The 24,943-nt window shown below is 37.7% G+C and overlaps 1 protein-coding gene across 4 annotated transcripts in view; it reads left to right on the top strand.

Annotated features, from left to right (window-relative positions):
- ephb2a (eph receptor B2a) overlaps positions 1-24,943 on the top strand; it is a 54,080-nt gene that overhangs the window by 24,263 nt on the left and 4,874 nt on the right. Inside the window, exons 3-13 of one of the 4 annotated variants that reach the window (XM_030138585.1) lie at positions 1,185-1,869; positions 7,043-7,198; positions 9,325-9,660; positions 11,879-12,003; positions 12,957-13,119; positions 13,233-13,341; positions 17,051-17,115; positions 17,280-17,402; positions 18,314-18,561; positions 21,133-21,348; positions 22,085-22,234. In XM_030138585.1, coding sequence (XP_029994445.1) covers positions 1,185-1,869; positions 7,043-7,198; positions 9,325-9,660; positions 11,879-12,003; positions 12,957-13,119; positions 13,233-13,341; positions 17,051-17,115; positions 17,280-17,402; positions 18,314-18,561; positions 21,133-21,348; positions 22,085-22,234 — 2,376 coding nt within the window. Of the gene's footprint in view, positions 1-1,184; positions 1,870-7,042; positions 7,199-9,324; positions 9,661-11,878; positions 12,004-12,956; positions 13,120-13,232; positions 13,342-17,047; positions 17,116-17,276; positions 17,403-18,313; positions 18,562-21,132; positions 21,349-22,084; positions 22,235-24,943 lie in introns of all 4 variants that reach the window. The other 3 variants (XM_030138584.1, XM_030138583.1, XM_030138582.1) reach the window with 3 other exon arrangements.

The raw sequence follows: 24,943 nt of genomic DNA, 5'->3' as shown, positions 1-24,943 counted from the left end.
GATAGTAATAATGGATTCGATTTCCATAGCACTTTACATTATTGATCCATTATTCATTCGCTCTCACATTTCCCCTCTGGTGGAGGGATCATGGATACTGTTTGACTGGGAAACAAAGATGAATATATGCCACATATATTTTAAAATTACATGTGATATGTTAATACACAATGAGGAAAAAGTGTTCTTTTTAGGCCACTCAGGGTCACGACCACAGACCTGTTTTTAATCCAAAGCATCAATCTTCAGACAGTCTGGAAAAGTGATAATGGGTGTTTGGAAAAATTTGGAATAAACGACCAGTGGTAATATTTTAGTAAAGGCAGCGCTTGTCATTGGGGTACTACCCTCCCAGGGGGCGTTGGGACACTGTGGGGGGGTGTTTGGAAGGAGAAAGCTGAGAGGGGGGCACCGAGACTGAAATGGGGGTCATTAGTCTGTGTAAGTATCAATATGAAGCAGCATGTTATGTCACTGGTGAATTTCCATTTCAATCAGGAGCTTATTTACTGTGTATTGTATAAAATAGGCCTACTACATCTGCAGGCAAACCTTTTAAACTATGATGATGATGATGACAATGTACTGAGTCTTAATATCTGCATGACACTAGTGGAAGGAAATATGTATACATTAGCCTAAGCATTTTCTCTGATCAGAAAAGACACTTAAAACTTGCTATATATTTGGATGGAAACCCACCTCATATATACACTACCATCATTCTGCCTTAAGTTTGGCATTTTGGCTGTTACCATCTGTGATTTTTTCGGGAGAAATTACCCTATTTGATCAAATAGATGGGTAATCAGACTTGCAAAGTCTGCTAACATACTGAAAGAGATAAGGTATTTTAATAAAGTGTAATAAAGTATCATTAAACATCAAATCTGACTTAGTGGAGCCATAAACTTGTCCAAAAAACTCCAAATTCAGTTCTAAGTGATAAAAAAAAATAGCTCCATTCTTTTTTGGTGACATGTTGACATGAATGAGCTTATACTGTGTGTGCTGTGCAGCACATCATGGAGAACTGTGTTACTATTGGACAATAACTCCAGTTCTGTGACTATATATATGCAGTCCTTAAACAGGCTTTGGTCATTACTGTCCATGGAAACCTATGCCATTGATTCAAAGCACTGCTATTCTGTGGTAACAGTTGTTTCTTCTTTTTCCTTTAGTGGGAGGAAGTTAGCGGCTATGATGAAAACATGAACACCATCCGCACATATCAGGTTTGCAATGTCTTTGACAGCAGCCAAAACAACTGGGTACGCACCAAGTACATCCGTCGCCGGGGTGCACAGCGGATCCACGTCCAGATGAAGTTCTCAGTGCGTGACTGCAGCTCAATACCAAATGTTCCAGGTTCCTGCAAAGAGACGTTTAACCTCTACTACTATGAGTCTGACTCTGACATGGCAACTAAGGTGTCCCCGCTTTGGATGGAAAACCCCTGGGTAAAAGTGGACACAATAGCAGCTGATGAGAGCTTCTCTCAGGTCGACCTGGGCGGCCGTATCATGAAGATCAACAGTGAAGTCCGGAGTTTTGGACCTGTTTCACGCAATGGCTTCTATCTCGCTTTTCAGGATTATGGCGCCTGCATGTCACTCATTGCTGTGCGTGTCTTCTACAGGAAATGTCCCAGAGTTGTCCTGAATGGTGCTGTCTTTCCCGAGACTCTGTCTGGGGCAGAGAGCACCTCTCTGGTGGCAGCTAGAGGGGTGTGTGTTCCCAATGGGGAGGAGGTGGATGTGCCCATTAAGTTGTACTGTAATGGAGATGGGGAGTGGATGGTACCCATCGGCCGTTGCATGTGCAAAGCTGGGTATGAACCGGTGGACAATGGTACCGTGTGCAGAGGTAAGGAAGTTGCTACTGTCCTGTGACAGCTCTGTTATGTGGTTGTGTAACTGCGTATGTTCTCTAATATGAAGTGTTTTTGGAAGTTCATCAGTTTTTTTAACCTGCAGGCAACTACATGCAGCCCTATCACTATGTATATGCGAAAAATCAGCAGTAAGATACTATTGTGGACAATAAGGTCAAAGGTTGTGTTTTTGTTTTTTTGTGGGGGGGTGGGGTTGCAGGGTTTTTTTTTTTCATATAAAGCACAAATCAGATAAAAAAAAAATCATGGAACAGGCTGAAAATTTTGTTGCTACTTGCAAATATTTTGTAAACCTGTCATTTCATACTGATGGAGTGAAATGAGATGGTGAATCATTTGAGCAACCATGGCAACCACTCTCAGTTATTCTGGTCAAATTGCCAGCTTTTCACTTTTCACTCCACTTTTTTTTCTTGCTGCTTGAGTAACCTGAAATAAATGAACAGATGTGGTGATCATGTTCAAAAATCAGGCACTGACAACACTTGATTAACATGTGTCTGTTCTCTGGAAAATATCATCCATTATTAGTGAAGGATCTATGTAATTAATCCTGACGACATCCTCCACTGTATCATGGTTGAAAGATTTTTTCTGTGACTGATCCTTGAGAGAAAATGATAAAGGATCCACAGGACTCTTTGATAAAAACAGTCCTCCTGATACAGATCTTTGACACAGACCCCCTCCTCACTTCCTCTGATACAGATCTTTGGGTTTAGTCACTTGTACCTGATCCAGGTCTTGGATGAATCCTGCATTTTGTTCAAGTTTGGTTTAGGCCTTTGGGTCCCACCTCCCCTCACCCACTCTTATAACCTTCTAATGTACTATTTAATATGTTTATGACTGATATGAATATTGTGTGTTTCCCCCACCCTCTGGTTAGTTGTATGAGTACCACTTGTGCCTTAAATCAGTTCACATTACCAGACTCATACCCTGTCTGTAAGCCCACCATGCCCACCGGTATTCAATAAACCACACCACTGCAACATACTTTGGAAAGGGATGTTTGAGTGTTTGTACAACATCCTCTTTGTGCAGATTAAAACAGTGCAATTTTACAAAAAGATGGACAAATGCACAGATGTTACCATAAAATAGATAGCACCAAAGTCAAAACTACTGCCTTTTCAACTAACCTCCAGCCTTAATGGCTGGAGTATCAGTTTGATTATTGTCTTTTACAGAGAATGTTGTATTTGGGATAGCAAGACTTTCACAGTATGATAACCATGTCCAAAAATAGAACAGTGTCAGTATGTATCACCCTTTTTTTTAATTATTATTACAGTTACTAAGCAGTCAGAATTTTGGGTTGCTTTATACTGTTAGAAGTGGAACTTGCAATTTTAAAGCTGGTTTGACCTTAAATACTTAAGAGAATTATAAACATGATAATGAAAAATATTTATATACAGTATAAATAAAAGAACATCAATTTACATGGGAGCACCATATTAACTACAATTAATGGAACAAGTTAGATTTGAAAATGTTAGAAGAAAGTACAGAACCCTGTGTTAAAATGTGTAAAATGATCAAATGAAGCACAGATACCTTAAAATTCAACTGAAATACAGTAAGGGGGTGTTTTTATTTTATTGCTTCCTTGGTTTTTATGTAAGCCAACCTGTCTAGAGTTAGTGTGAACATCATGTTTCTTGTCATTTTTAATAGGTCAGTAGTTTCACTGTACTGGTACAGCGCACTACACTCAGCTCCCTGTTTCTGAGAATGACCGATGTTTCCATATGATGACCCACTTAGATCAGCAACTGGAACTGAAAACCACCCAGTGCCTTACTGGTTCAGTTTCATATATGCATTTGTTTGTTCACTGAGGGTTGACAGGTATGTGCTGTAAACACTCAGTCAGACTTTAATCCATGACTACCTTTATGATGATGGGAGAAATAACACTTCAAAGGGTTAGTATGAAGTTAAAGAGTTAGATGATGGATGGATGGATGGATGGATGGATGGTATCTGAGGTTACATACATTTCTTTCAGATTCAATGTTCCAGTCTCATTCTACTGTTTTGATCTATTTAATCATTAATATGAACGTTTCTTGTGAAATGTTCTGTATCCTGGTGACTTGTTTGAAACACATTTAGGATCTATTTCTGTTTCTATATTTACTCTGACCTGACTGATGACATGACCCATGTTCCCTTTGGCTGTTGTGTGCAGAGGTGGGTAGTCCCAGCTCCACAGAGTAAAGGTCCTGCCATGTATTGGTTCTACCTGTTCACTTCGCACAGGTGATTCCCATCTACCTGGATGAGGAGTTGTGCTCCTGAAAATGGGCCAGTTCAATGAGTGGTTGGAACAAATACATGGCAGGACTTTTACTCTAAGGAGCTGGGATTACCCACCTCTGGTTGTGTGACCATCATATCAGCTGTCAGAGTGAAGCCTTTTTTGACATTTGTCACTGATGATTGAACTGGACCTTCATATCAGTTAGCATTGTCACTAAAGATGTTTTACAATATTTTATTTATTGCAAAGTTCTATTAATAGACTGCCTGTCACTGCTGATCTCAGTGACCACCATTCATCCCTGACGGCTTATTGTCATGTATTGATCTGTGTTTATTGAAGTATCTTCGTCCTGTTCCAAATATAGTAGGGCCTGGAGACATTTACAGAGTGTCCAGTACAAGATTGATGGTTAACTTTATTGGGCAAACTGAAATAGAGGATACAATGGATTTTACTTTAGCCAATAATTGTTTTGTGACTGACTTCCAACGACTTTGACATTGATAAGTGACAGTTGACATACATTATATAATTTGTCATCTGTTGGGTCACTGCAAGAAAGTGGGTCATGGGCTACCTCTGAATGGGTCTGCGATGAAAAAATACAAAAGCAACAACAACAAAGGGAGAAGACAAAAAGCAAGCTAGCTGATTTCATTTTAGCAGATGTGTGTGAAATATATGCAGGATATGTGCAGTAGATCGCACTACAAATAAAGATTGCGTAGCTATTTTTAGGCAAGAGGTCAAAATGTAAATTATCTCTCAAGTATTTATATGAATTTACTATTATTTATGATGATAAAAAGGGACTAACATCTGATCTGTTCTCCAAAAGAGCATAAAACCATCAAAACTGATACATTCTTTACAGTTGAACCAGCTTTTCTAAATGTGAAAACATGTCTGTGTAGGTTCTCATTTGCCCAGGTCATCATTCTTCTTGGTAGCTCTTCTCTCCAAGAAGAATTCCCAAGAAAAATATGAAAACATTTTCCTTTATTTTTATTACTTATCCACGGATGTTGCTATAGTGTTCACAAAATTATGTTATTTCAAAATTATGCTACGTTTAAAAAGAATAATGTGCAGGGATGGAAAGAATTGTTTGGTTTGAACTCTATAAAAATGTGTTACAACTTCATGACCATAGGAAAATGTGGCTGATGTGGTGAAGTATTTTGATGGACCTTTTGTTGTCCGTACAGTATGTATGGGGATTCACACACACCATCCTCCCATGTGGTCCGGTTAACATGCTTTGTTTTACTTTGCCACCCCATGTAACCTCAGTTTTCTAGATCTGCCCCTGCTTGAGGTAGAGACTTTCTGGCTCTGAACTGCACTGAGATGCTTAGACTCCTTTACACTTGCCTATAAGTCTAGATTAGCAATCATTATTTATGGGCTGTACTTATTCTCACATGTAAGGTCACATGTATTGTCACCTTCCATTGTGCATTCAAACAGAAAAAAAAATCTTCAAAAGAAAGGAGACCAACGGACGGCATTGCAGTACTTACTTGCTTTTACTCTTTCATTCCTTTCTTGCATAATCCCTGTGAGTCTTCTCTGCACCATATTCTGACATGTTTTATGTCCCTGTGGTCAGTAAACCTGACAGCAACTGAAGGAATCCCAGAATATGTCACTCCAATGAGCTGACCTATTTGAGGCAGAGATTCAGGCTATTTCATAAAACATATTTTCTGCCTCGAAAATGTAGACATACACAACATGGGATGAACAAATAAAGCTCAGATCCATTATTTTAGAATCTGAGTCAATATCAACAGATGTTTAATAATTGTGCCTTTGTTACATCAGTCCACTGGACCATCTACAGCACAGGTGTCAAACATGCGGCCCGGGGGCCAAATCCGGCCCGCCAAAGGGTCCAGTCCGGCCCTTGGGATGAATTTGTGAAATGCAAAAATTACACTAAGATATTAATAATCCTTCTAGTTCAGGTTCCACATTCAGACCAATTCAATCTCAAGTGGGCAGGACCAGTAAAATACTATCATAATAACATATAAATAATGACAACTCCAAATTTTTCTCTTTGTAAATATAAATATTTTCATGTATTTACACTAAAACAAAGTATAATTTTGCAAAAAAAAAAAGGCGAATAACCTGAACAAATATGAATAACCTGAAATGTCTTAAGAGAAGTAAGTACAATTTTAACAATATTCTGCCTGATATTAAATGTTTTGTGTGTTTGTAGATCCACTGTGATCTGTAAGTTATAATATACATGTATAAATGATAAACTGAAGCATAATATTGTTAAAGTTACACTTATTTTTTTTCCAGTTTGTTTATGTTATTCACATCTTTTGAAAGGATAGTTTGTAGATCTAAACCTTTTCATAATGTAAATTTACTTTTTTTTCGCTCTAAAACATAGAGAAAAGTTTGGAGTTGACATTATTTATATATTATTATGTTATTATTTTACTGGTTCGGCCCACTTCAGATAGAATTTAGATGAATGTGGCCCCTGAACTAAAATGAGTTTGACACCCCTGATCTACAGGATGGAGTCTATGGTGGAGACAGGAAGGGGGCATGAGGAGCAGATTATTTACATTTAGACCAATAGACACTGAAACAGAGTGTTTCAGCTAAAAAACCACAAGAATTCAGAATGAACTGTGTATTTTTTTTTTCAGCTGAAACATCAAACAGTGAACATGTCAGATTCACAGTATCTTGGACAAACTTGGGGGAGCTAACCATTAGATTGTTTGATTTAGTTCTAGTCGTTCTCATGCACTACAGTGTATACCATGTTATTTCCTCCCTAAACTTACTGTCTTTATTTCTCTTTCTTTCCTTTTTTGTTTCCTCATTGTTTCCAGCCTGTGTGTCAGGGTTCTCCAAAGCTGCACAGGGAGACCACAAGTGCCAGCAGTGCCCAATCAACAGCAGAACTATTAGTGAAGGAGCAACGAACTGCGTTTGTCGTAGTGGCTACTACCGCACTGACTCGGACCCCCCACAAATGCCTTGTACCAGTATGTATATCCCATGTTTCAGATCAGCACATCAAACCAGTACATTCCACAACAAAACATTACAAAACACCAGGCTTTTCTAATAGACAGTCTGTCACATGCTTACTGGGTCAATGTGGAAGATTGGCATGTGCACGTTCTACCCAAATGGTGTTGGCTGAATGAAAGGATATCAACAAAGCAAATATGGGGCAAAGAAGTACAGGTGAATACCTGATATCAAAAATATAATCCAGTTTTACCTTTAAAAACATACCTGGTGTTTTAATGTGTCCTCATTTCTTTCATTCAGATCAGACTGCTCTCCTCTAGAGAAAACCTGTATAATATTAGTCATAAGTGGTGGAAAATACTGACATTATGTCACTCAGAACATAATCTATTCATCTCCTGCTTGTCTTATTACCTCCGCCAAGAAGGTTGTGTTCTTGTCGGCATTGGTTTGTTTGTCTGTCTGTTTGTGTGCAAGATAACTCAAAAAGTTATGGACGGATTTGGATGAAAATTTCAGGAAATGTTGATACTGGCACAAGGAACAAATGATTAAATTTTGGTGGTGATCGGGGTGGTGGGGGGTGGGGGGGCCACGGGGGCCCACTGATCTGCCTTGGCGGAGGTCTGCGCTCTCCGAGTGCTTCTAGTCTTATTTATTTATTTAGTGTCATGATGAGTCAGCTTTTGATATTTTACTTTTTGGTAAGACACTTGTAGATGTTTTACTCTATGATGAGCCACTTTTATACATTTTACAGAATTGGGTTCTTGTAGGTGTAGGTAATTATTGATAGCAAAAACCTGGCAGAGTCTAGTGTCATTAACCCATAAATAATAATGGATTAGATTTCTGTAGCACTTTTCAAGGCACCCATCCATTATTCATTCACTCCCACATTCACACTCTGGTGGTTGTGAACTACATTTGTAGCCACAGGTGCCCTGGGGCAGGCTGATGGAACCGCGGCTGCCAATTCATGTCAAACAGCCCCTCCGACTACCACCAAACATTCACACATATTCATACACCAGTGTGAGTTACACTGTATCGTGGACAAACTTTACGTGGGATTCAAACTGCCAACCCTTCGGTTATTTGACAACTCACTCTACCTCCTGAGCCATGGCTCCCCCAGTGCCCAGACCCAGCGCCCAGACCCAGTGCTACTTTTAAGTCAGTTTCCAAATGATTTTTTCTCTATATTTAAGCTTTCTTAATTGATTTATCACCACCTATTGTCATAAATTGGCTTAAAGTCTGGTTTCGACCAACTCGATATATAAAGCGTCATGAGATAACTTTTGTTATGATTTGGCGCTATATGAATAAAATTTGATTTGATTTGATATTATCTTATTATTTTGCATTTTTTCCAGTGAAAATCAGGTATTTTCCTATGTTTAATTGACTGATCATGTAGATGTTCGTAAAAGTTCAGATTAAAGTTGAGGGTTATTATATCACAGACAGAGAAAACTGAAGAAAAACTGACTTTTTCAGCAAAAATATCATTAACCGAACATAAACCAAGTGTCTCCATCCACTGTCATGAATCAGACTCCATGGGTTTTACTGGTGAATCAATGTTGTAGAAGATGACGCTGTTTCCACGGTTACTACAGAGCCTCTGAACGTCCAAATGGGTCATATCTGATGACCATGAAAAGATGACAAACTGTATTTTACACCAATTATTTACATGTATTGATAGAAATAGTGGATCAACAGATATAAAACAGTTTACATCGGTAGATGGTTTTGGTCGATAGTGGCTGTTTGGGTCTTTATGGGTTAATGTTATGCTGTTGCTGCGCTGAGTTTCACTTAGACAGAGGATGTGACAGTCCCATGTCACATACCTGTGCACATGCTAAATTTTAATGATATTTAGTTGACTAAAACTAGAGTAAAACTAAAATTGTTTAGATGACTAAATTATGACTAAAACTAAATAATATTTTTGTCCAAAGACTATGACTAAAACAAAATTAAAAGTTGTTGTCAAAAATAATACTCTTGGAGACAAACTTCCAATCAACAGAAAATCTGACATAAAAGGGGTGACACTCTTGTCTCACATTTGTGTCAATAACAGACTTTAAACCACATTTTTCTTGTTTTGTTTTTGCAGCTGTTCCGTCAGCGCCACAGAACGTTATCTCTATAGTGAACGAGACTTCTCTGAAGCTGGAGTGGAGCTCACCACAGGAGGGCGGCGGGCGTGAAGATATCGTCTACAACATCATTTGTAAGAGCTGTGGAAGCGGCCGTGGCGGCTGTACTCGCTGTGGAGACAATGTGCAGTTTGTCCCACATCAGCTGGGACTGACTGACACCCACGTCCACATCAGTGACCTCCTTGCTCATACCCAGTACACCTTTGAAATACAAGCTGTCAACGGAGTGTCCGACCAGAGTCCCTACTCACCGCAGTACACATCTGTCAACATCACTACGAACCAGGCTGGTTAGTAGACATGTGCAGAGGCTCGATAGTGGCTGTTTGGGTCTTTATGGGTTAATATGATGCTGTTGCTGTACTGGGTTTCCCTAAATCAGAGGATGTGACAGGAAGTCCCGTGACACATACCTGTGCACACTGCTAACAGAATATGGTGATCAGATCTCAGTCCATCTTGACTACATTCACTCCTTGTCTGGGGTATCCACTCTGGATGTGTGTTAATGCCAGGTTTGAACACAGCCTCAGCCCTACAGGCAGAAGTTACAACCGTAATGTTACAGTCTTTAGGAAGTGGAACAGGTGGGATAAGTTGGATGAGAAGAAGTGAATTGTAATGGTCGTTTCATACCAGTAACACATTCTCTATAATAGATTACATTCAATTTTGATGACATTTATAATTTATACTCATACTTTGATTTCAATAGAGTGAACAGTCAGAGACTCAGACTAACAGTCTGCTGCATGATGTAACATAATGTAATACTATGAAAGCATCAGGTGGAATATAATTTTTTTAGTGCTGTCAAATGATTAAAATTTGTAATCAAATTAATCACAGGGTTCCTGTGGATTAATTTCGATTAATTACAATTAAATATCATTCATTTTTAATCTATATTAATTGCATTTCATTTTGTGTGAGCAGCCAGACTCAAGAGAGAGGGGAATACATATGCACTTAACATGTTTATTAAACACCTTCAACAGTTTCAGCAAAACAACTTGAAACATCTGTTCCGTCTTGGGGGGGGGGTTGTCCTCTTATTTCCATCCAGAGGACCAACGTGCTGTTTAGCGTTTTCCATTATTGGTTGGTTCTGCTGCCTGTCTTTATCGGATCAACTGCCCGTTTGCACAGGCATGACTTGGACAAACTGCCCCAAATGCGTTGCCAGAGATGTTCACACTCATTCTGCTCTGCAGATACGTTAATTACATCACAATTTTTAATCAGATTAATCATGATGATGGATTAATCAGTATTAATGCGTTAATTTTGACAGCCCTAATTTTTTCACAAGACAGACATAGGTTGTTTCCTTAAAAGAGGCATTTATTACCTCCGCCAAGGAGGTTATGTTTTTGTCAGCGTTGGTCTGTCTGTCTGTCTGTCGGTCTGTCCGTGTGCAAGATAACTCAAAAAGTTATGGACAGATTTGGATGAAAATTTCAGGAAACGTTGATACTGGCACAAGGAACAAATGATTAAATTTTGGTGGTGATCGGGGGGGCACTGATCTGCCTTGGCGGAGGTCTGTGCTCTACGAGTGCTTTTCTAGAAAAGAGAGCACAGACCTCCGCCAAGGCAGATCAGTGGCGCTCTCCAAGTGCTTCTAGTTGCGTCTGTGATGTGTGTCTTAGATGTTAGTCACAGTTATTCTTCTACTATTAAACACACCATCACAAGACATCGTGCTGTAGCTCCTCAACATCGAGGTTTGTTAGTCCATTAAAGTCCCTTTAGCTGTCTGGTTCAGCTTTTCTGGTTCAGATTTCTTCAGCATAACTGTATGTGTCATTTAGTAGTGCCTTGTGGCTTCTTTAAAGTGACAAACTCATAACCTGATGTTTTTATCCAAACGACCGCAAATGAACTTCAACTGTACACAAATGTTATGTAAATTGTAAACACAGTTCCACAGGTACACAGGATAATGGCTTGATGTTAATATTACAAGTAATATTAATTATTATTTACAGCATGAAATTAGATTGTTTATCAAACTATATGATTTGTGCAACAGTCCTTATAAATACTGAATACAAAGTTACTGTGTTGACAAGTAACAAGAGATTTATATAGGAGAAATAGGACAATTCTTTAATTATTTTATATTATTTTATATTTGTAGCCATTAGCCTCTTACCTACTGTGTAGAAATATATTCAAAGACAATTAGACAAAACAGACAACATGGTAACAAAGCAGTGGAGAAGGTACGTTATAGAAGATTTGTGTGAACTTGTGTTACATGAAGTCAGTGTCTGAAAGGTGCTGGGAGCCACTCATTGACATTAGCTTCAGCTACAATTTACTGAATTCTACATAGAGGACTCATGGTGGACTTTCCACAGATATCCTCATGCTTGCTCAAACCTGTACTAACAAAGAGTAAATAAGTAGATACGATTTTGTTTACCTTTCAAAGTGTTAATTTCTGTTTTTTGTCTCTTGGTATTCTTATCCCAACGTGTACCTTCTATTGTGTCTTTATAGCACCGTCAGCTGTGTCCATCATCCATCAGGTCAGCAGAACTCCGACCAGCATCACATTGTCCTGGTCCCAGCCTGACCAGCCCAACGGAGTTATCCTGGACTATGAACTTCAGTATTATGAGAAGGTACATCAGTGTATGCTTTACCAGCTGTAATCATTAAGAACATGTCTAGAATCCAAACTACTGATCTGTAAAAAAAAAAAAAAATTAAAAAAAAAATTAAAATGAAATGAATACATGCTACACCAAAAGTAAGTTAACCCTTTAACCCCTGAGACATTATTTCTGGTAAACGTTCTGCTGTGAGTTTGCCTCTGTTACAGTGTCAAAAAAGCTGCTGTGAGTATGTGTTTGTGTTTCTTTTCTTCAGTGGTTTTGTTTTACTGTGTGTTTTAGGCTGAAAACAGGGTTGGAATAATAGAAAAAGACAAAAAGAGGAATTGAAGTTTTGCACGTTTTTACTAAATAAGGCACTCAGTATGTGCATCACTTAGAGATTTTGAACATGAACTGTGAACTGGAACACACTGAACACTGAACAACAAGGATTTGAAGTTTGGTCTAGTAGTTTATGTTTTGGGGCTATGTTTTTTCTAAATCAGTCAAGCAGCTTCTTGGCACCTGGTTGAACTCCAAAAAGCAGTTACACAGTCAAAACTCGGTAAAAACACAGTAAAAAAAAAAAAAAAGATAATCACCACAGCGCTGCAAACAACAGTGAAAACAAAAGAACACAAGGAAAACTGTGTTTAAAAAAAAAAACAAAAAACCCAAACTGTCTGTTTTTCATAGCAAGTCGGTTTCACTCACTGCTCTGTGTTTTTCTCCCATTACAAAGGCAGTGGGGGGTGCACTGAGCATGCTCAGATGTCTATTCAAAGCACAAGGTCTATTCTATCACCACGTTATGACATTTTTCTTATTGAGGAAACAGTTGAATTTTTATGAATATTAAAAATAAATCATACATTCAGAACACTCACCACAGACACGTCAGGGGTTAAAGGGTTAAGTGTTACACTAACGAGTGTCAGACAGACAGTCTTTCCCCTAATTTACTGATGGCTTATTTCCAGAACCAGGCAGAGTGGAATTCATCTCTAATAAGGAGTCAGACCAACACTGCAGTCATACGAGGCCTGAAGCCTGGGACCATCTACGTCTTTCAGGTCCGCGCTCGTACTGTTGCTGGATTTGGACGCTTTAGTGGCAAAATGTATTTTCAAACTATGACTGAAGGTATGATCATGTTTCACTGCCTAATTAATGTGTGGAAGTTACCTTTCAAATAGTAACCCCTCTACAAATGTACTTTGCGAAAATAATCCATCGCTCTGTGTTTTTCCATGTAGAGGAATACAACTCTAATATCCAGGAGAATCTCCCCCTCATCATCGGCTCAGCTGCAGCTGGAGTAGTCTTCATCATTGCCATTACTGTCTTCATCATTGTTTGTCGCAGGTGAGTTGTGTTATATCCAGAGGGATAGACGGATCACATGTTTCTCCTGTAAAGTAAAAAAAAAACAACTGATGACTAAATATCATTCAGACATCCATACAGCACAATAATAAGCCATGAACTGAAACAATGAGTCATGAAAGTGTAGGAAGCTCAAAAGATCTTACAACATGTCCTTTATAGTTTTTATAGGTTCATCAGTGTAAAGTCTCATTAAAAGGGGGGCAGCATTTTATCTCAAAGTATTGGCACTGGTGTCAAACTACTGAAACTGTGAAAACTTGTCTCACTTACCTCAGTTTACGTGTATACTTTTCAATATTTTCATTTTATTGCCTTGCCATTAAACAGAACTTAAAATTAGGAACTGAATTCCCAAAGATCTCCCTTATGCTTGGTATGCACTATATACATTGTTATTTTGGAGAAGATGTGAAAATATAGGCCATATTTGGTCATAAAAACACTGATACAACGTCACACAGTGAGGGAAGTTCAAAGACAGCAGTTGTCGTAGTCTTGTGACCAAAGACGACTTCTGACAAAATTTTGATATTGTCCATCTGACAGTGTGACTGCTGGTACAATATTTACTTAACAACCAAAAGGTCTGCATAAAATGACACATTGATCAGTGTGACATGTATATTTATGCAGCTAAAAATACTGACCTCAAACTGTCTTTGCAAAAGTTGTACTTTTGTCCCCCACTCATGACTTAACTCACAATTCCCTCCTATCCCCTGACTTTGGATATTTTTCCATACACTATCTGCTTGTGCAAGTCTTAAAAGTCTTAAAAAGTATGAAATTTTGAAACGTTTTCTGGACCTTGAAAAGTCTGGAATTTTGTGTTAAAGTCTTAAAAAAGTTTCTCTCATAGTTGAATTTTAGAGTATGTTCAAAGGTACATGATCCTGTAACATGAGGAAAACATAAAAAAGTTGATATGATTTCACTAACCGGTCGATACTGGAATGATTCTAGTGAAATTTGTTTGTGTGATATCCATGCACTTTTGTGATTTTCATATGTTTTGAAAAGGTTTCTATCACTAAAACATAATTTACAGCAAATTATACATTCATTCATTCATTCATTCATACATTTATTCAAATGAACTTTTCCACTACACGCAACAGGCACAATCTCAACCAAAAAAGTAGGCATGCAAGTATAAAAGTACTGTATATAAAGTCAAGGTCTTGGGGAAAAAAATAGCAGTTTTGAAAAAGTCTGGAAAAAGTCTGGATTTTCTATTTGGATAAAGAGCAAGCACCCTGATACACATAGAAAAAACTTGTTTAAATGTGGTTATTTACCTTAGTTTCATTATTAACAGTTACAGCAGAACAGATAGGCAATGCAAATTTATTTATATAGCACCATTCATACACAAGGCAATTCAAAGTGCTTTACAAAGGCATAAAATTACATTAAAATCATGGAGAATAAAACAAGAGGAGAGTGCAGAAAAGATAAAAATAAAGAAGGAAATTAAAACAGGATTGAGAGACAGTTAAAACAACAGCTAAAAGCAGTCTTGATTAAAATTAAGAATTTAATGTTAAATCAATCCAGTTAAAATTGTGAGTGTCAGTGCAAGTATTAGAACTGAAAAAACTACTCTAATCAAAGGCAGCTGTAAACAAATGAGGCTTTAACCTTGGTTTAAAGGAACTGAGAGTTTCAGCAGATCTGAAGTTTTCTGGTAGTTTGTTCCAGATGTGTGGAGCACAAAAACTAAAAGTGTCTTCTCCCTGCTTGGTTCTGACTCTGGGGACAGAGAGCAAACCTGTGTCAGACATAGTTATGCACTACATTATAGCATTAATTCTTGAATTTGGACTCGCATTGGTCTTTGAGGTTCAGTAATTATCTGTCATGGTACAGCCTATATACACGTGCTAACCTGCCAAAGTTTATAAGCTCCATGGTGCACAGTGGCTGGGAATAAAATTTTAAAGCCACTGAAATATCACACATTGAAGGAGCCTTTACTCTTTTTCCACCAAAACTGTTGCTGGCCCATTTAAGAGCCATTTAAGTCACTCTGTGACTGCCTCCAAAAGATCACTGTGTGGATGCAAAACAACTTTCTCCAGCTAAATTCAGACAAGACTGAAGTCATTGTCTTTGGCCCACAAAAACCCAGAGAAAGTGTCATCAGCCATCTGGAATCTGTTACTCTAAAAGCTAAAAACCAAGTTAGAAATCTAGGGGTAATAATGGACTCAGACCCAAGCTTTAACAGCCACATTAAATCAATAACATCATCAGTCTTTTACCATCTCAAAAACATTGCCAGAATCAAAGGTTTACGGTCTAAACCAGACTTAGAGAGTCTTATCCCTGCATTTGTCTCTAGCAGGTTAGACTACTGTAACGGCCTTCTCACTGGACTCTCTAAACGAGCTGTAAGACAGCTGCAGTCCATCCAGAATGCTGCTGCTCGAGTCCTGACTAGAACCAAGAAGTACGACCATATCAGTCCTGTGCTCAGATCTGTGCACTGGCTTCCTGTGGCTCAGAGAATAGACTTTAAAACAGCTCTGCTCATTTATAAGTCTCTCCATGGTCTAGCACCAAAGTACATCTGTGGCATATGGGTCCCATATGAACCATCTTGGACCCTGAGAACCTCAGGGACTGGTCTTCTGCTGGTGCCCAGAGTCAGGACTAAACACGGTGAAGCTGCGTTTCAGTTCTATGCAGCTAAACTCTGGAACAGTCTTCCTGATGACGTGAGGCAGGCCTCTACTGTGACAATGTTAAAGTCCAGGCTGAAAACAGCTGTTCATCTGTGCATAGAACGACTGAAAGGGTTCTGTCTGCACTCTGACCTTTTACTTTGTTTTAATTGATTATTATTTATGTTTTATTGATTGTTTTAATTATAATTGTGTGTTTTTAATCTCTCTCTTTTCCATTTTTGTAAAGCACTGTGAATTGCCCTGTGTATGAATTGTGCTATACAAATAAATCTGCCTTGCCTATTTCTTATTCTCAGAGAAGATGAGACCATCAGAGACGTGGTGCTTGGCTTGGAAAAGTGGTTCCAAATTGACACCAACACTTTGCTAGGCTATAACATAACACAAACTACTGAGAACTTGACACAGCTGTGATCAACTACATTCTCATACAAATTAGGAACAAGTTTCAAGATCACAAAAGACTGAGGTTTATTGGATTGCTGGACCCTGAGCAATTTGAAAAATTCAGTCTGACCTGAGCAGACTCAAAGCTGAGTTAAACTTGACAAACTTTCACTATAAAAGTATAAGTGATGTCCTGGTTCTGAAGCCTTGCAGATGCATGACAGAACTTTATATAGTGTCTGATCCTAACTCTTCCAGTGTCTTCAGCCTCTGTGGAGCACGTGTTTACATTTTAATTAAGGAACATTGTGTCGTGCACATTGTAGTTCACATCTAAAACTATAATTATTTGTATATGGCTGCTTTGGCTGTACCAGGGACATGAAAGATTTGTGTATGTGGTTTACTATCGCTTACTTCAATAACCCTAAATGAAACCCCATGGTACGCCACTCAATATCATAGTACTGCTGCAGAATTTGATGTTATCAGTAATATATAATCAGCTATTCTGTCAATGTCCACTCTGCCTAATACAGTCCAGTCATTGCTTTCTAAACAGTCCCTCAGAGCCTCCATTGCTTGACTCACATACTTATCTTCAGCAGGAGGTCTTCAGATAGACCAGAATCGGAGTACACAGACAAACTCCAACACTACACCAGTGGTCATAGTAAGTAAGACATTTTACATCCCACAAAGTAGTAGCATTTTGTAAAAAGACTAAATGCTTTTCCTGTTTCTACCTGAAGTTAGCAAATCCCTTTGAAATTACTGGATTTAGGTTTTTGTGTGTGTTCAGCTGTTTGTGCTGTCATTTCTATCTCTTTGTTGAAGTGTCACCAGGAATGAAGATCTACATTGACCCTTTCACGTATGAAGATCCTAACGAAGCAGTCCGAGAGTTTGCCAAGGAGATAGACATTGCCTGTGTAAAGATTGAACAAGTGATTGGTGCAGGTATGGGACACTCCAAAGAGGAAATGAAGTCAATAACAAATGCAAATGTCACCTGATTTTTAAAGACTCCATCATGAATAGCAATGGATTAATTAATTTTTTTTCTTTCTTTTTTTCTTTTTTTTTTTTTTTTTGATGAAAGGTCTTTTGAAAGGTTTTCATCAGAATGAATTGTTCACACCTGCTCCCTTAAAGGGTGCACATAATGAACTTTCATTGCTAACTATCTCTAACGATCACCTGTAATACTAGTGGTTCTGTCTGGGATCTTACCCATTGTCAAGTACATGTGAGTCACTGCTCCGTCAATGGACTGGTCACTGACCCTGTTCAGCAGACACCAGTCTAAGATGACCCATTATCGACCAGTGCTGGGTCATGTCTCTAGGACAATGGTGGAGTGCTAAGTTTGCAACTGCACAAACAACAAGCGCAAACATGTACTCTCCACGCAATCTCACTCACTGACTGCTGCTTGTTTACTCACACTCCATCACCCAGAATCAATGATGGTGTGCTACTTCCGGCCGGTAATGGCTGCTCCCATAGGTTGGTTGTGGCCCCGCCCGTAATTCCCATAATGAAAAGGTCCAGTGTGATGCATTTATAGTAATTTTTTTATTGAATTTGCGCCTCTCATGCAAACACAACGCACAATTAATGTCGTAAGCATGACCAAAACAGGTACACTTCAAAAAAGATGAATCCATATCTTCATAAACTGACTTCATGTGCCAGTTGTTCCTAATTAGAAGATAAAGACCTCACCATAAAAGCATTTGAGAAAAAAAATCATACACAGAAACTGAAAAGAAGTTACTGAGTAAAGTAATGACAACAGATCCAAATAAATTATTAAGGAATGTTATTGTTAGTGTGTTTTATGTTAATGACCCATCCTGTTGTGTTAGGAGAGTTTGGGGAGGTGTGCAGTGGAAACCTTCGGCAGCCTGGGAAGAGAGAGATCCTAGTGGCTATAAAGACGCTGAAGGCAGGTTACACTGAGCGCCAGAGGCGGGACTTCCTGAGTGAGGCATCCATCATGGGCCAGTTTGACCACCCCAACATCATCCATCTGGAGGGAGTGGTGACCAAGAGCACCCCTGTGATGATAATCACTGAGTTCATGGAGAACGGATCCCTCGACTCATTTCTCAGGGTAAACACATGATACTGACACATCATGACATATTAAGAACACGGTATCATACAGAGCATGCAATTTGCAATCTGTCCATTGCAAAAGGGAAGGACTTTGGCTCTAATGTGAAGACAATGAGCCTGTTTACATGACCATAAAAATCCGATAAGTGGGAGTAATCCAATAATTGCCATAATCAGATGTGACGCATTTACTTGCACTTCAGAAATGCGATAATCGAAAAACCCTGGTTTACATGTTTCAGTTCATTATTTGATTTCTTTTGGAGTACGTGCGTACGTTATGACGTAAGGCGTACACTTTCTGTCATTTTCAAAACATCCGGTCTTGTCTTGTTGACCATAGCAACTCCTGCGGTTCAGTGTTAGCTGTCCTAATGTGGGAGCTAATAAGACTACAAAATAGGTCACATGTTGCTGCTATCCTTCATTTCCTTTCACTGTTTGTTTGCCTTTTTCCTTAGGCTCATGTTGTTGCTGCGTAACTTCCATTTATATAGATTTTTTTTACACATTCGCCTATGTAAAAAAGTGAAATAAATCAGATTAACCTCTATACATGCGTGAAGACATCGGAGTGCTGGGGAGACAGAAATCCAGGTGTATTAATCTGATTTCTCATAATCAGATTACTGCTGTTATCTGGTGAAACATATCAGATTATCCTGTTTACGTGGTCACTTGAATAATCTGATCACTCCAGAAATGGAATAATGATCAGAGTATTGGTGTGAATGTAAACAGGCTCATCGTGAAAGTACCTTAAAATGTAACATCACATTCATACATTACAGGTAGGAAGTCAGAATGAGCCTCTACATTTTCACTGTGTTTTTTTGGTGGGTTTTTTAAATTCATTCAAACAGATGTCAATAGTTCACCACTCCACACACAGATAGTCTGTTCATCTCTGGTTAAATAAGATAAATAAAAACAGATTATAGATTTGACAAAATTGCTGTGAACGTGTGTGAACTGTGTTAACTTTATAGTTTCATAGCTTGATAAGTTTATTTGTCAAATGTTCAGCTCTATACCTAACACTGATGTACAGTGGAAACTGTCTGGGTCAAACTAACTCAGACTTTATTTGTCATTCAGATTTACATCAAAATGAGATTTTGATGCATGATGATGATTCTTACAGCCAAATTTTTCATCTGTCAAGCCTCAGCAAATCTCAGTTTTATTAATCATAATGGTGTTATGTACCTTTAAGCGTGAGTCTGTATCTGCAGCTGGTTGTAGTGAAAATTCAAACAATATACCCATCATGTGCATAGGGATGGGTATCATTCAGATTTTGGCAATACTACCACTCATATATATACAGTATTTTATTAAGTTATTCTTATCAGTTTCTTTCTTAAGGTTAGGGTTACAGTTTTCTTAAGAAGAAAAGTGTGAGAGCATTGTTTTGAACTAATCACTATCACTGCTCGCCTTGTTCTGAGATGTCCCTATACTACCAGTGTCATTGATATGCACCGCACTTTATTATGGCCTTTAATTGATGTTAAAATGCAGTATAACTTAATAATATTTATAAAGAAGATTATTTTAACGGGTCAACCAAGCTCATTTTATGAAAAGCTCAAGTACTCTCAACAAATTCACTCATACAATACTCAACTTGCCTGTAACTCCAATTTAGTTATCAATTGTCCCAATACAAATTTTTTTTTCATATGTCTGTCTTTTTTAAATCCACAATAAATTGCCTAAAAAGCTGAAGGACTTAGCAACTTTATGCACTTTTAAAAAAGCAAAAAAATCCCATTTTAACTTAATGCTTTGTAGATGTACAGTCAAATGAATTGTATGACCCTTTTTATATTCCTTGTGTAAAGCTTCTGTATCAAATTAAATCTGTAATTGTATGTTTTTTGCATTGTAGTGTTTTTGAATTTTAGTCTTTTCATTCTGGACCTCAGGAAGACTAGCAACCACCACAGTGGGAGCTAATGGGGATCCTATTAAACAAATAAACAAATCAACTACATGAACACTAAGTGGACTGATTAAAAGAAGATAATAATTAAATAACCTCTGTATATAAAAGGTTTGGATTCATATTTGATCACTATGATCTTTCCACTGTTTCTGTAAAATAGTCAGTATAATTTTCAGTATTAACAGCAGTATTTTAGCCCTTTGAGCTGAATAAACACAGCCACCTCTGGTTTCATGTGCTTTATTTCTTTAACTTAACCAAATGTTCACAAGATGCAGATCTAGTGTGCTGAAAGTTATTGAAAGCACCACCTGCAGTTTGGAGGGTGAATTACACAGGTTCTCTTAGACAACTGCCACCACAGACACAGTGGAATGACTGGAACATGTGGTGTAGAGGTTTTTGAACCATGATATCTTACAGGATATATGGATATTTTCAATATTTGTTTATTGGTCATGTCTTGTATTTTGTAAAGTGTTGGTAGGAAATTAGTCCTACATAATTGTAAATTCAAAAATACATGAAAACACAAGCAAATTAGAGAAAGGCTACTGTTCATAGTATATTTGTGTAATCCAGTAAGACACTAATATGGTGTTTTTTTCCTTAAAGCAAAATGATGGGCAGTTCACAGTCATCCAGCTGGTGGGGATGTTGCGTGGCATTGCAGCGGGTATGAAGTATCTGTGTGACATGAACTACGTCCATCGAGACCTGGCGGCCCGGAACATCCTGGTCAACAGCAACCTGGTGTGCAAAGTGTCTGACTTCGGCCTGTCACGTTTCTTAGAGGACGATACCTCAGACCCCACATACACCAGTGCTTTGGTGAGTCTTGGAATACACCCAAAGTTTTGTTTAGTCTGGGTAATAGGATGTAGTGTGTTGGAATAATCCTGCCACTTCATTTGGTGTTTTCTCCTTTTATTCCTGCGTGCAACTTCTCAACTTTTCTTTTTTGATTTGTGTTTTCTACCATTTACATTTAAAAAAGATTTAACAAGATTGACAAGACAAAAACCATGTAAAAGAAATAACAAGATGAAAACACTTTGAAGGATGTAATAAGATGAAAACATAATTTGCTGATAACACACCCTTAGTCTCTGCTTTTGTGAGTTAGAGCACATTTTAATTTTATTTTTGTTTTGTTTAATTTAATGTTACAGTATACATTGGCTTTTGCAACATAACAAAACACATAGAAAAAGATATGACAATTCTTATTAGTGCCTCATACATTGGAGTAAAGTTAATACTCAGTAGTTTATGTGGTTCCACCCAAGATGGAGGCTTCTTTAAAGAGTTCTGACCCCTAATTTAGAATCATAGTGGACTGTCTCCTACTCAATAAGAAACATAAACCGCTCAGGTTTAAGTTTCAAATTAAAGTGAAACATGTCTGTAGCATCTGTAAATTTCCACTGTCTTGAAAATCCTCAATTTCTTGCACAAGGGATCAGTGAAGTTCTATCTTATCTTATCTTATCTTATCTAAAACCTGGTTTGAGGTTTTGTACATCTTAGGTATCTGTCCAGTGCTGAACATCACATTTTTTTCCAGGGAGGAAAGATTCCTATTCGATGGACAGCACCTGAAGCCATTCAGTACAGGAAGTTCACGTCCTCTAGTGACTGCTGGAGCTACGGCATAGTCATGTGGGAGGTGATGTCCTATGGAGAGAGACCCTACTGGGACATGAGCAATCAGGATGTGAGTAACCGCTGGTAGAACAGGCACATCCCACACTGACTGTGATGCTGTAGTGATTATCTGTTTAATGTTATCTCCAGGCTGTCTCCTTATGTAGGAGGTTTAGTACCAGCAACATTAAATAAGACTTCAACTGTCAATAATAAGTGTTAAATGTAATGATGGAGAAAGTGGAATTTGGTACAGTGTAGTTATTTTAGTTCATAATTTACAGAATTACTAATTTATTTATGTATTACTTTTGTTTTAGGCTGACATTCCAGTAATATACTATAGTATAAGTACAAGAATGGACAATAGTAAATTCTAAAAGGCTTGTCTACCTGATATTACAAAGAATCTTACAATTTACTGTAACCCATGTACTTACATGTATCCACAGTGATTAACAAACAAAACATGTTATACAAATGCCTGGTGATTCACCAACAAACACAGTGCAGTTTACCGTTCCAAAACATCATCACTACACTAATACAGTTCAATTATATATACAAAGCATATCAATAAAGCAAACGTACATTTACCGCTTTGTTCTTTTGATAGAATCAGAATACTTTATTCAACCAAGGAGGACATTATTGGGTGTTAAAGTTGCTCCATTTAAGTATAATAAAAAGTAGCAGGAAAGAAATGATCAATATAACAAAAAGGACCAAAAAAAAAAAAAAAAAAAAAAAAATAAATATATATATATATATATATATATATATACACACACACACACATATATATATATATATAAAAGCTCTAAATATACATACATATATAGCTCTGAATATATCTATATATGTATATATTACACAATATATTATCAATATGATAATGAAACAAATATACATAAATAAGTAATAAGTGCAAAAATGTTGTTGTGCTATTAAAAATATTGTGGTTATAATGAGGAATTAAACAGTAGAACAGAATTGTCCTGTATTGTCCTGATCTTGGACAACGTTGTCCTCTCTGACACCACCATTAGAGTGTCCGGCTCCATCCCTGCATTGTTACTGGCCTTTGTGGATCAGCTTATTGAGTCTTTTGGCGTTGGTGTTTTAGTAAAGGCTGATAACTGTGATCCATGCTTAGACTGTAGGTGGCAGTAGAACACATCCACTAGAAAAGGAGAAGTCAGTTCTGTGTTTTTAGAAAGACGGTGCTGTAACATGGTGGGCAATATGCACATGATTTGCTCCTTCTGTAGGTATAAACTGATAATTCTAAGGTCAAGAAAACAATTCAGTCATTTTCAGACAATTGCATAATAATGAAAACATAAATATGACTGGTATATTCCTTTTTTTTTTTTTTAATATATCCTTCCTTATCCTCTATCTGTTGCATAGTGGACCTTTATGTTTTGTCAGAATGTGTGATTAGCATAGTTTGGACCTTATAATGCCTGAGAGTAAGTTTCACAAGGACTTTATTGTTTATATAGAGGTGATATTAATAGAAATCACCAAAACACCATTTTTAAACTGACTTCACCCTATCTGCTGTTGTGGAGGGCAGGTGAATTTTTAATGAGAAAACTGTTGGCACTAACACTGTGGACAGATCATACCAAAATCATGTGACTTTTTTTTTGTCTCTGTAGGAAATGTTTATGAGAGATACATTGGGCATTTATTTGATGTATTAGATTTTTCATTTTTCACACCTTCACAGTATAGACATGGACCAAGAAATGCCAAAATTTCAACCACATAATGTGTTTAGTATGTATAAACAACCTCTCTGTCCTTAATACTGAGATGTTTGATCCTTAGTTAGTCTGTCGGAGTATAGTGTGAGTGTACCTGTTTAAGGTTTTACAACGTTATTTATGGTGAAACAGTATCTGCTGTTGTGCACTATCATGTTCTGTTTAACTGAAGACATGAAAACATAACAACCATGAATGTTTTTAAATGTAACATCACAGATCATCCACCAAACACTTACCTTTTCAACTGTTGAAACGTCCTATTATTTAAAGGTTTGATTTGACCTCATTCAGAGTTTAACATCTGTAAATAAATTAGATTCTCCAATTTATTGGGGACAACAGTTATTTCATTTTGGGGTCACTTTAGAAAAAAGTCTTTATGAAATGTTTCCATTCTGCATCCAGTGGTATGCATCATGACGTCATAAGGGTCACACCCTCGTTAGCGCCCCGGGGTAAATATCAGGGGGTCAGTAAACTCAGTCTTCTGAAATTTCAAATGGCTGTAATATTGCTAATATTCATCCAACCGTACCAAAATTTAACATGCAACATCTCTGTGCAAGTCCCTTCTCAAATGCCAAATTTTGCAACTCTAGGTTGCGTGACTTCCGGTTGCTATGGTAACATATGTAAAATTTGTCAATCTTTAATAACTTCTGTTTTGTTCGTCGTAGTGATTTCAAACTAATGCTAAATTATTGGAAATTCAATTCTCTATCCATTTGCTACCTCATTTGTTATGCACGTATATATAGATTTTGGGTTATTGGCATCTAAAGTGACCAGCGCCTAATTTGCATATTCAGAAAACGGCTTCTATCTTGAAAACTAACACAGATATCGACTAACTTTTTATTATCAACTTATAGGAAGTCGGATATGGTCTTTCATTTGGTACCAATGTTGTTGACCTTCGATGACCTTGAAAGGTCAAACTCAAGGTCACGATTTTCAAAATTCCCCATTTCTGACCGTAACACCCTCAATTTTGCAGATAG

The sequence above is a fragment of the Sphaeramia orbicularis genome, chromosome 7 (genome assembly GCF_902148855.1).
Source record: "Sphaeramia orbicularis chromosome 7, fSphaOr1.1, whole genome shotgun sequence".
In the NCBI taxonomy this organism is placed as follows: Eukaryota; Metazoa; Chordata; class Actinopteri; order Kurtiformes; family Apogonidae; genus Sphaeramia; species Sphaeramia orbicularis.
Note: the sequence above shows the minus strand (reverse complement) of the source record. Positions and strands in the feature narration are given on the sequence as shown.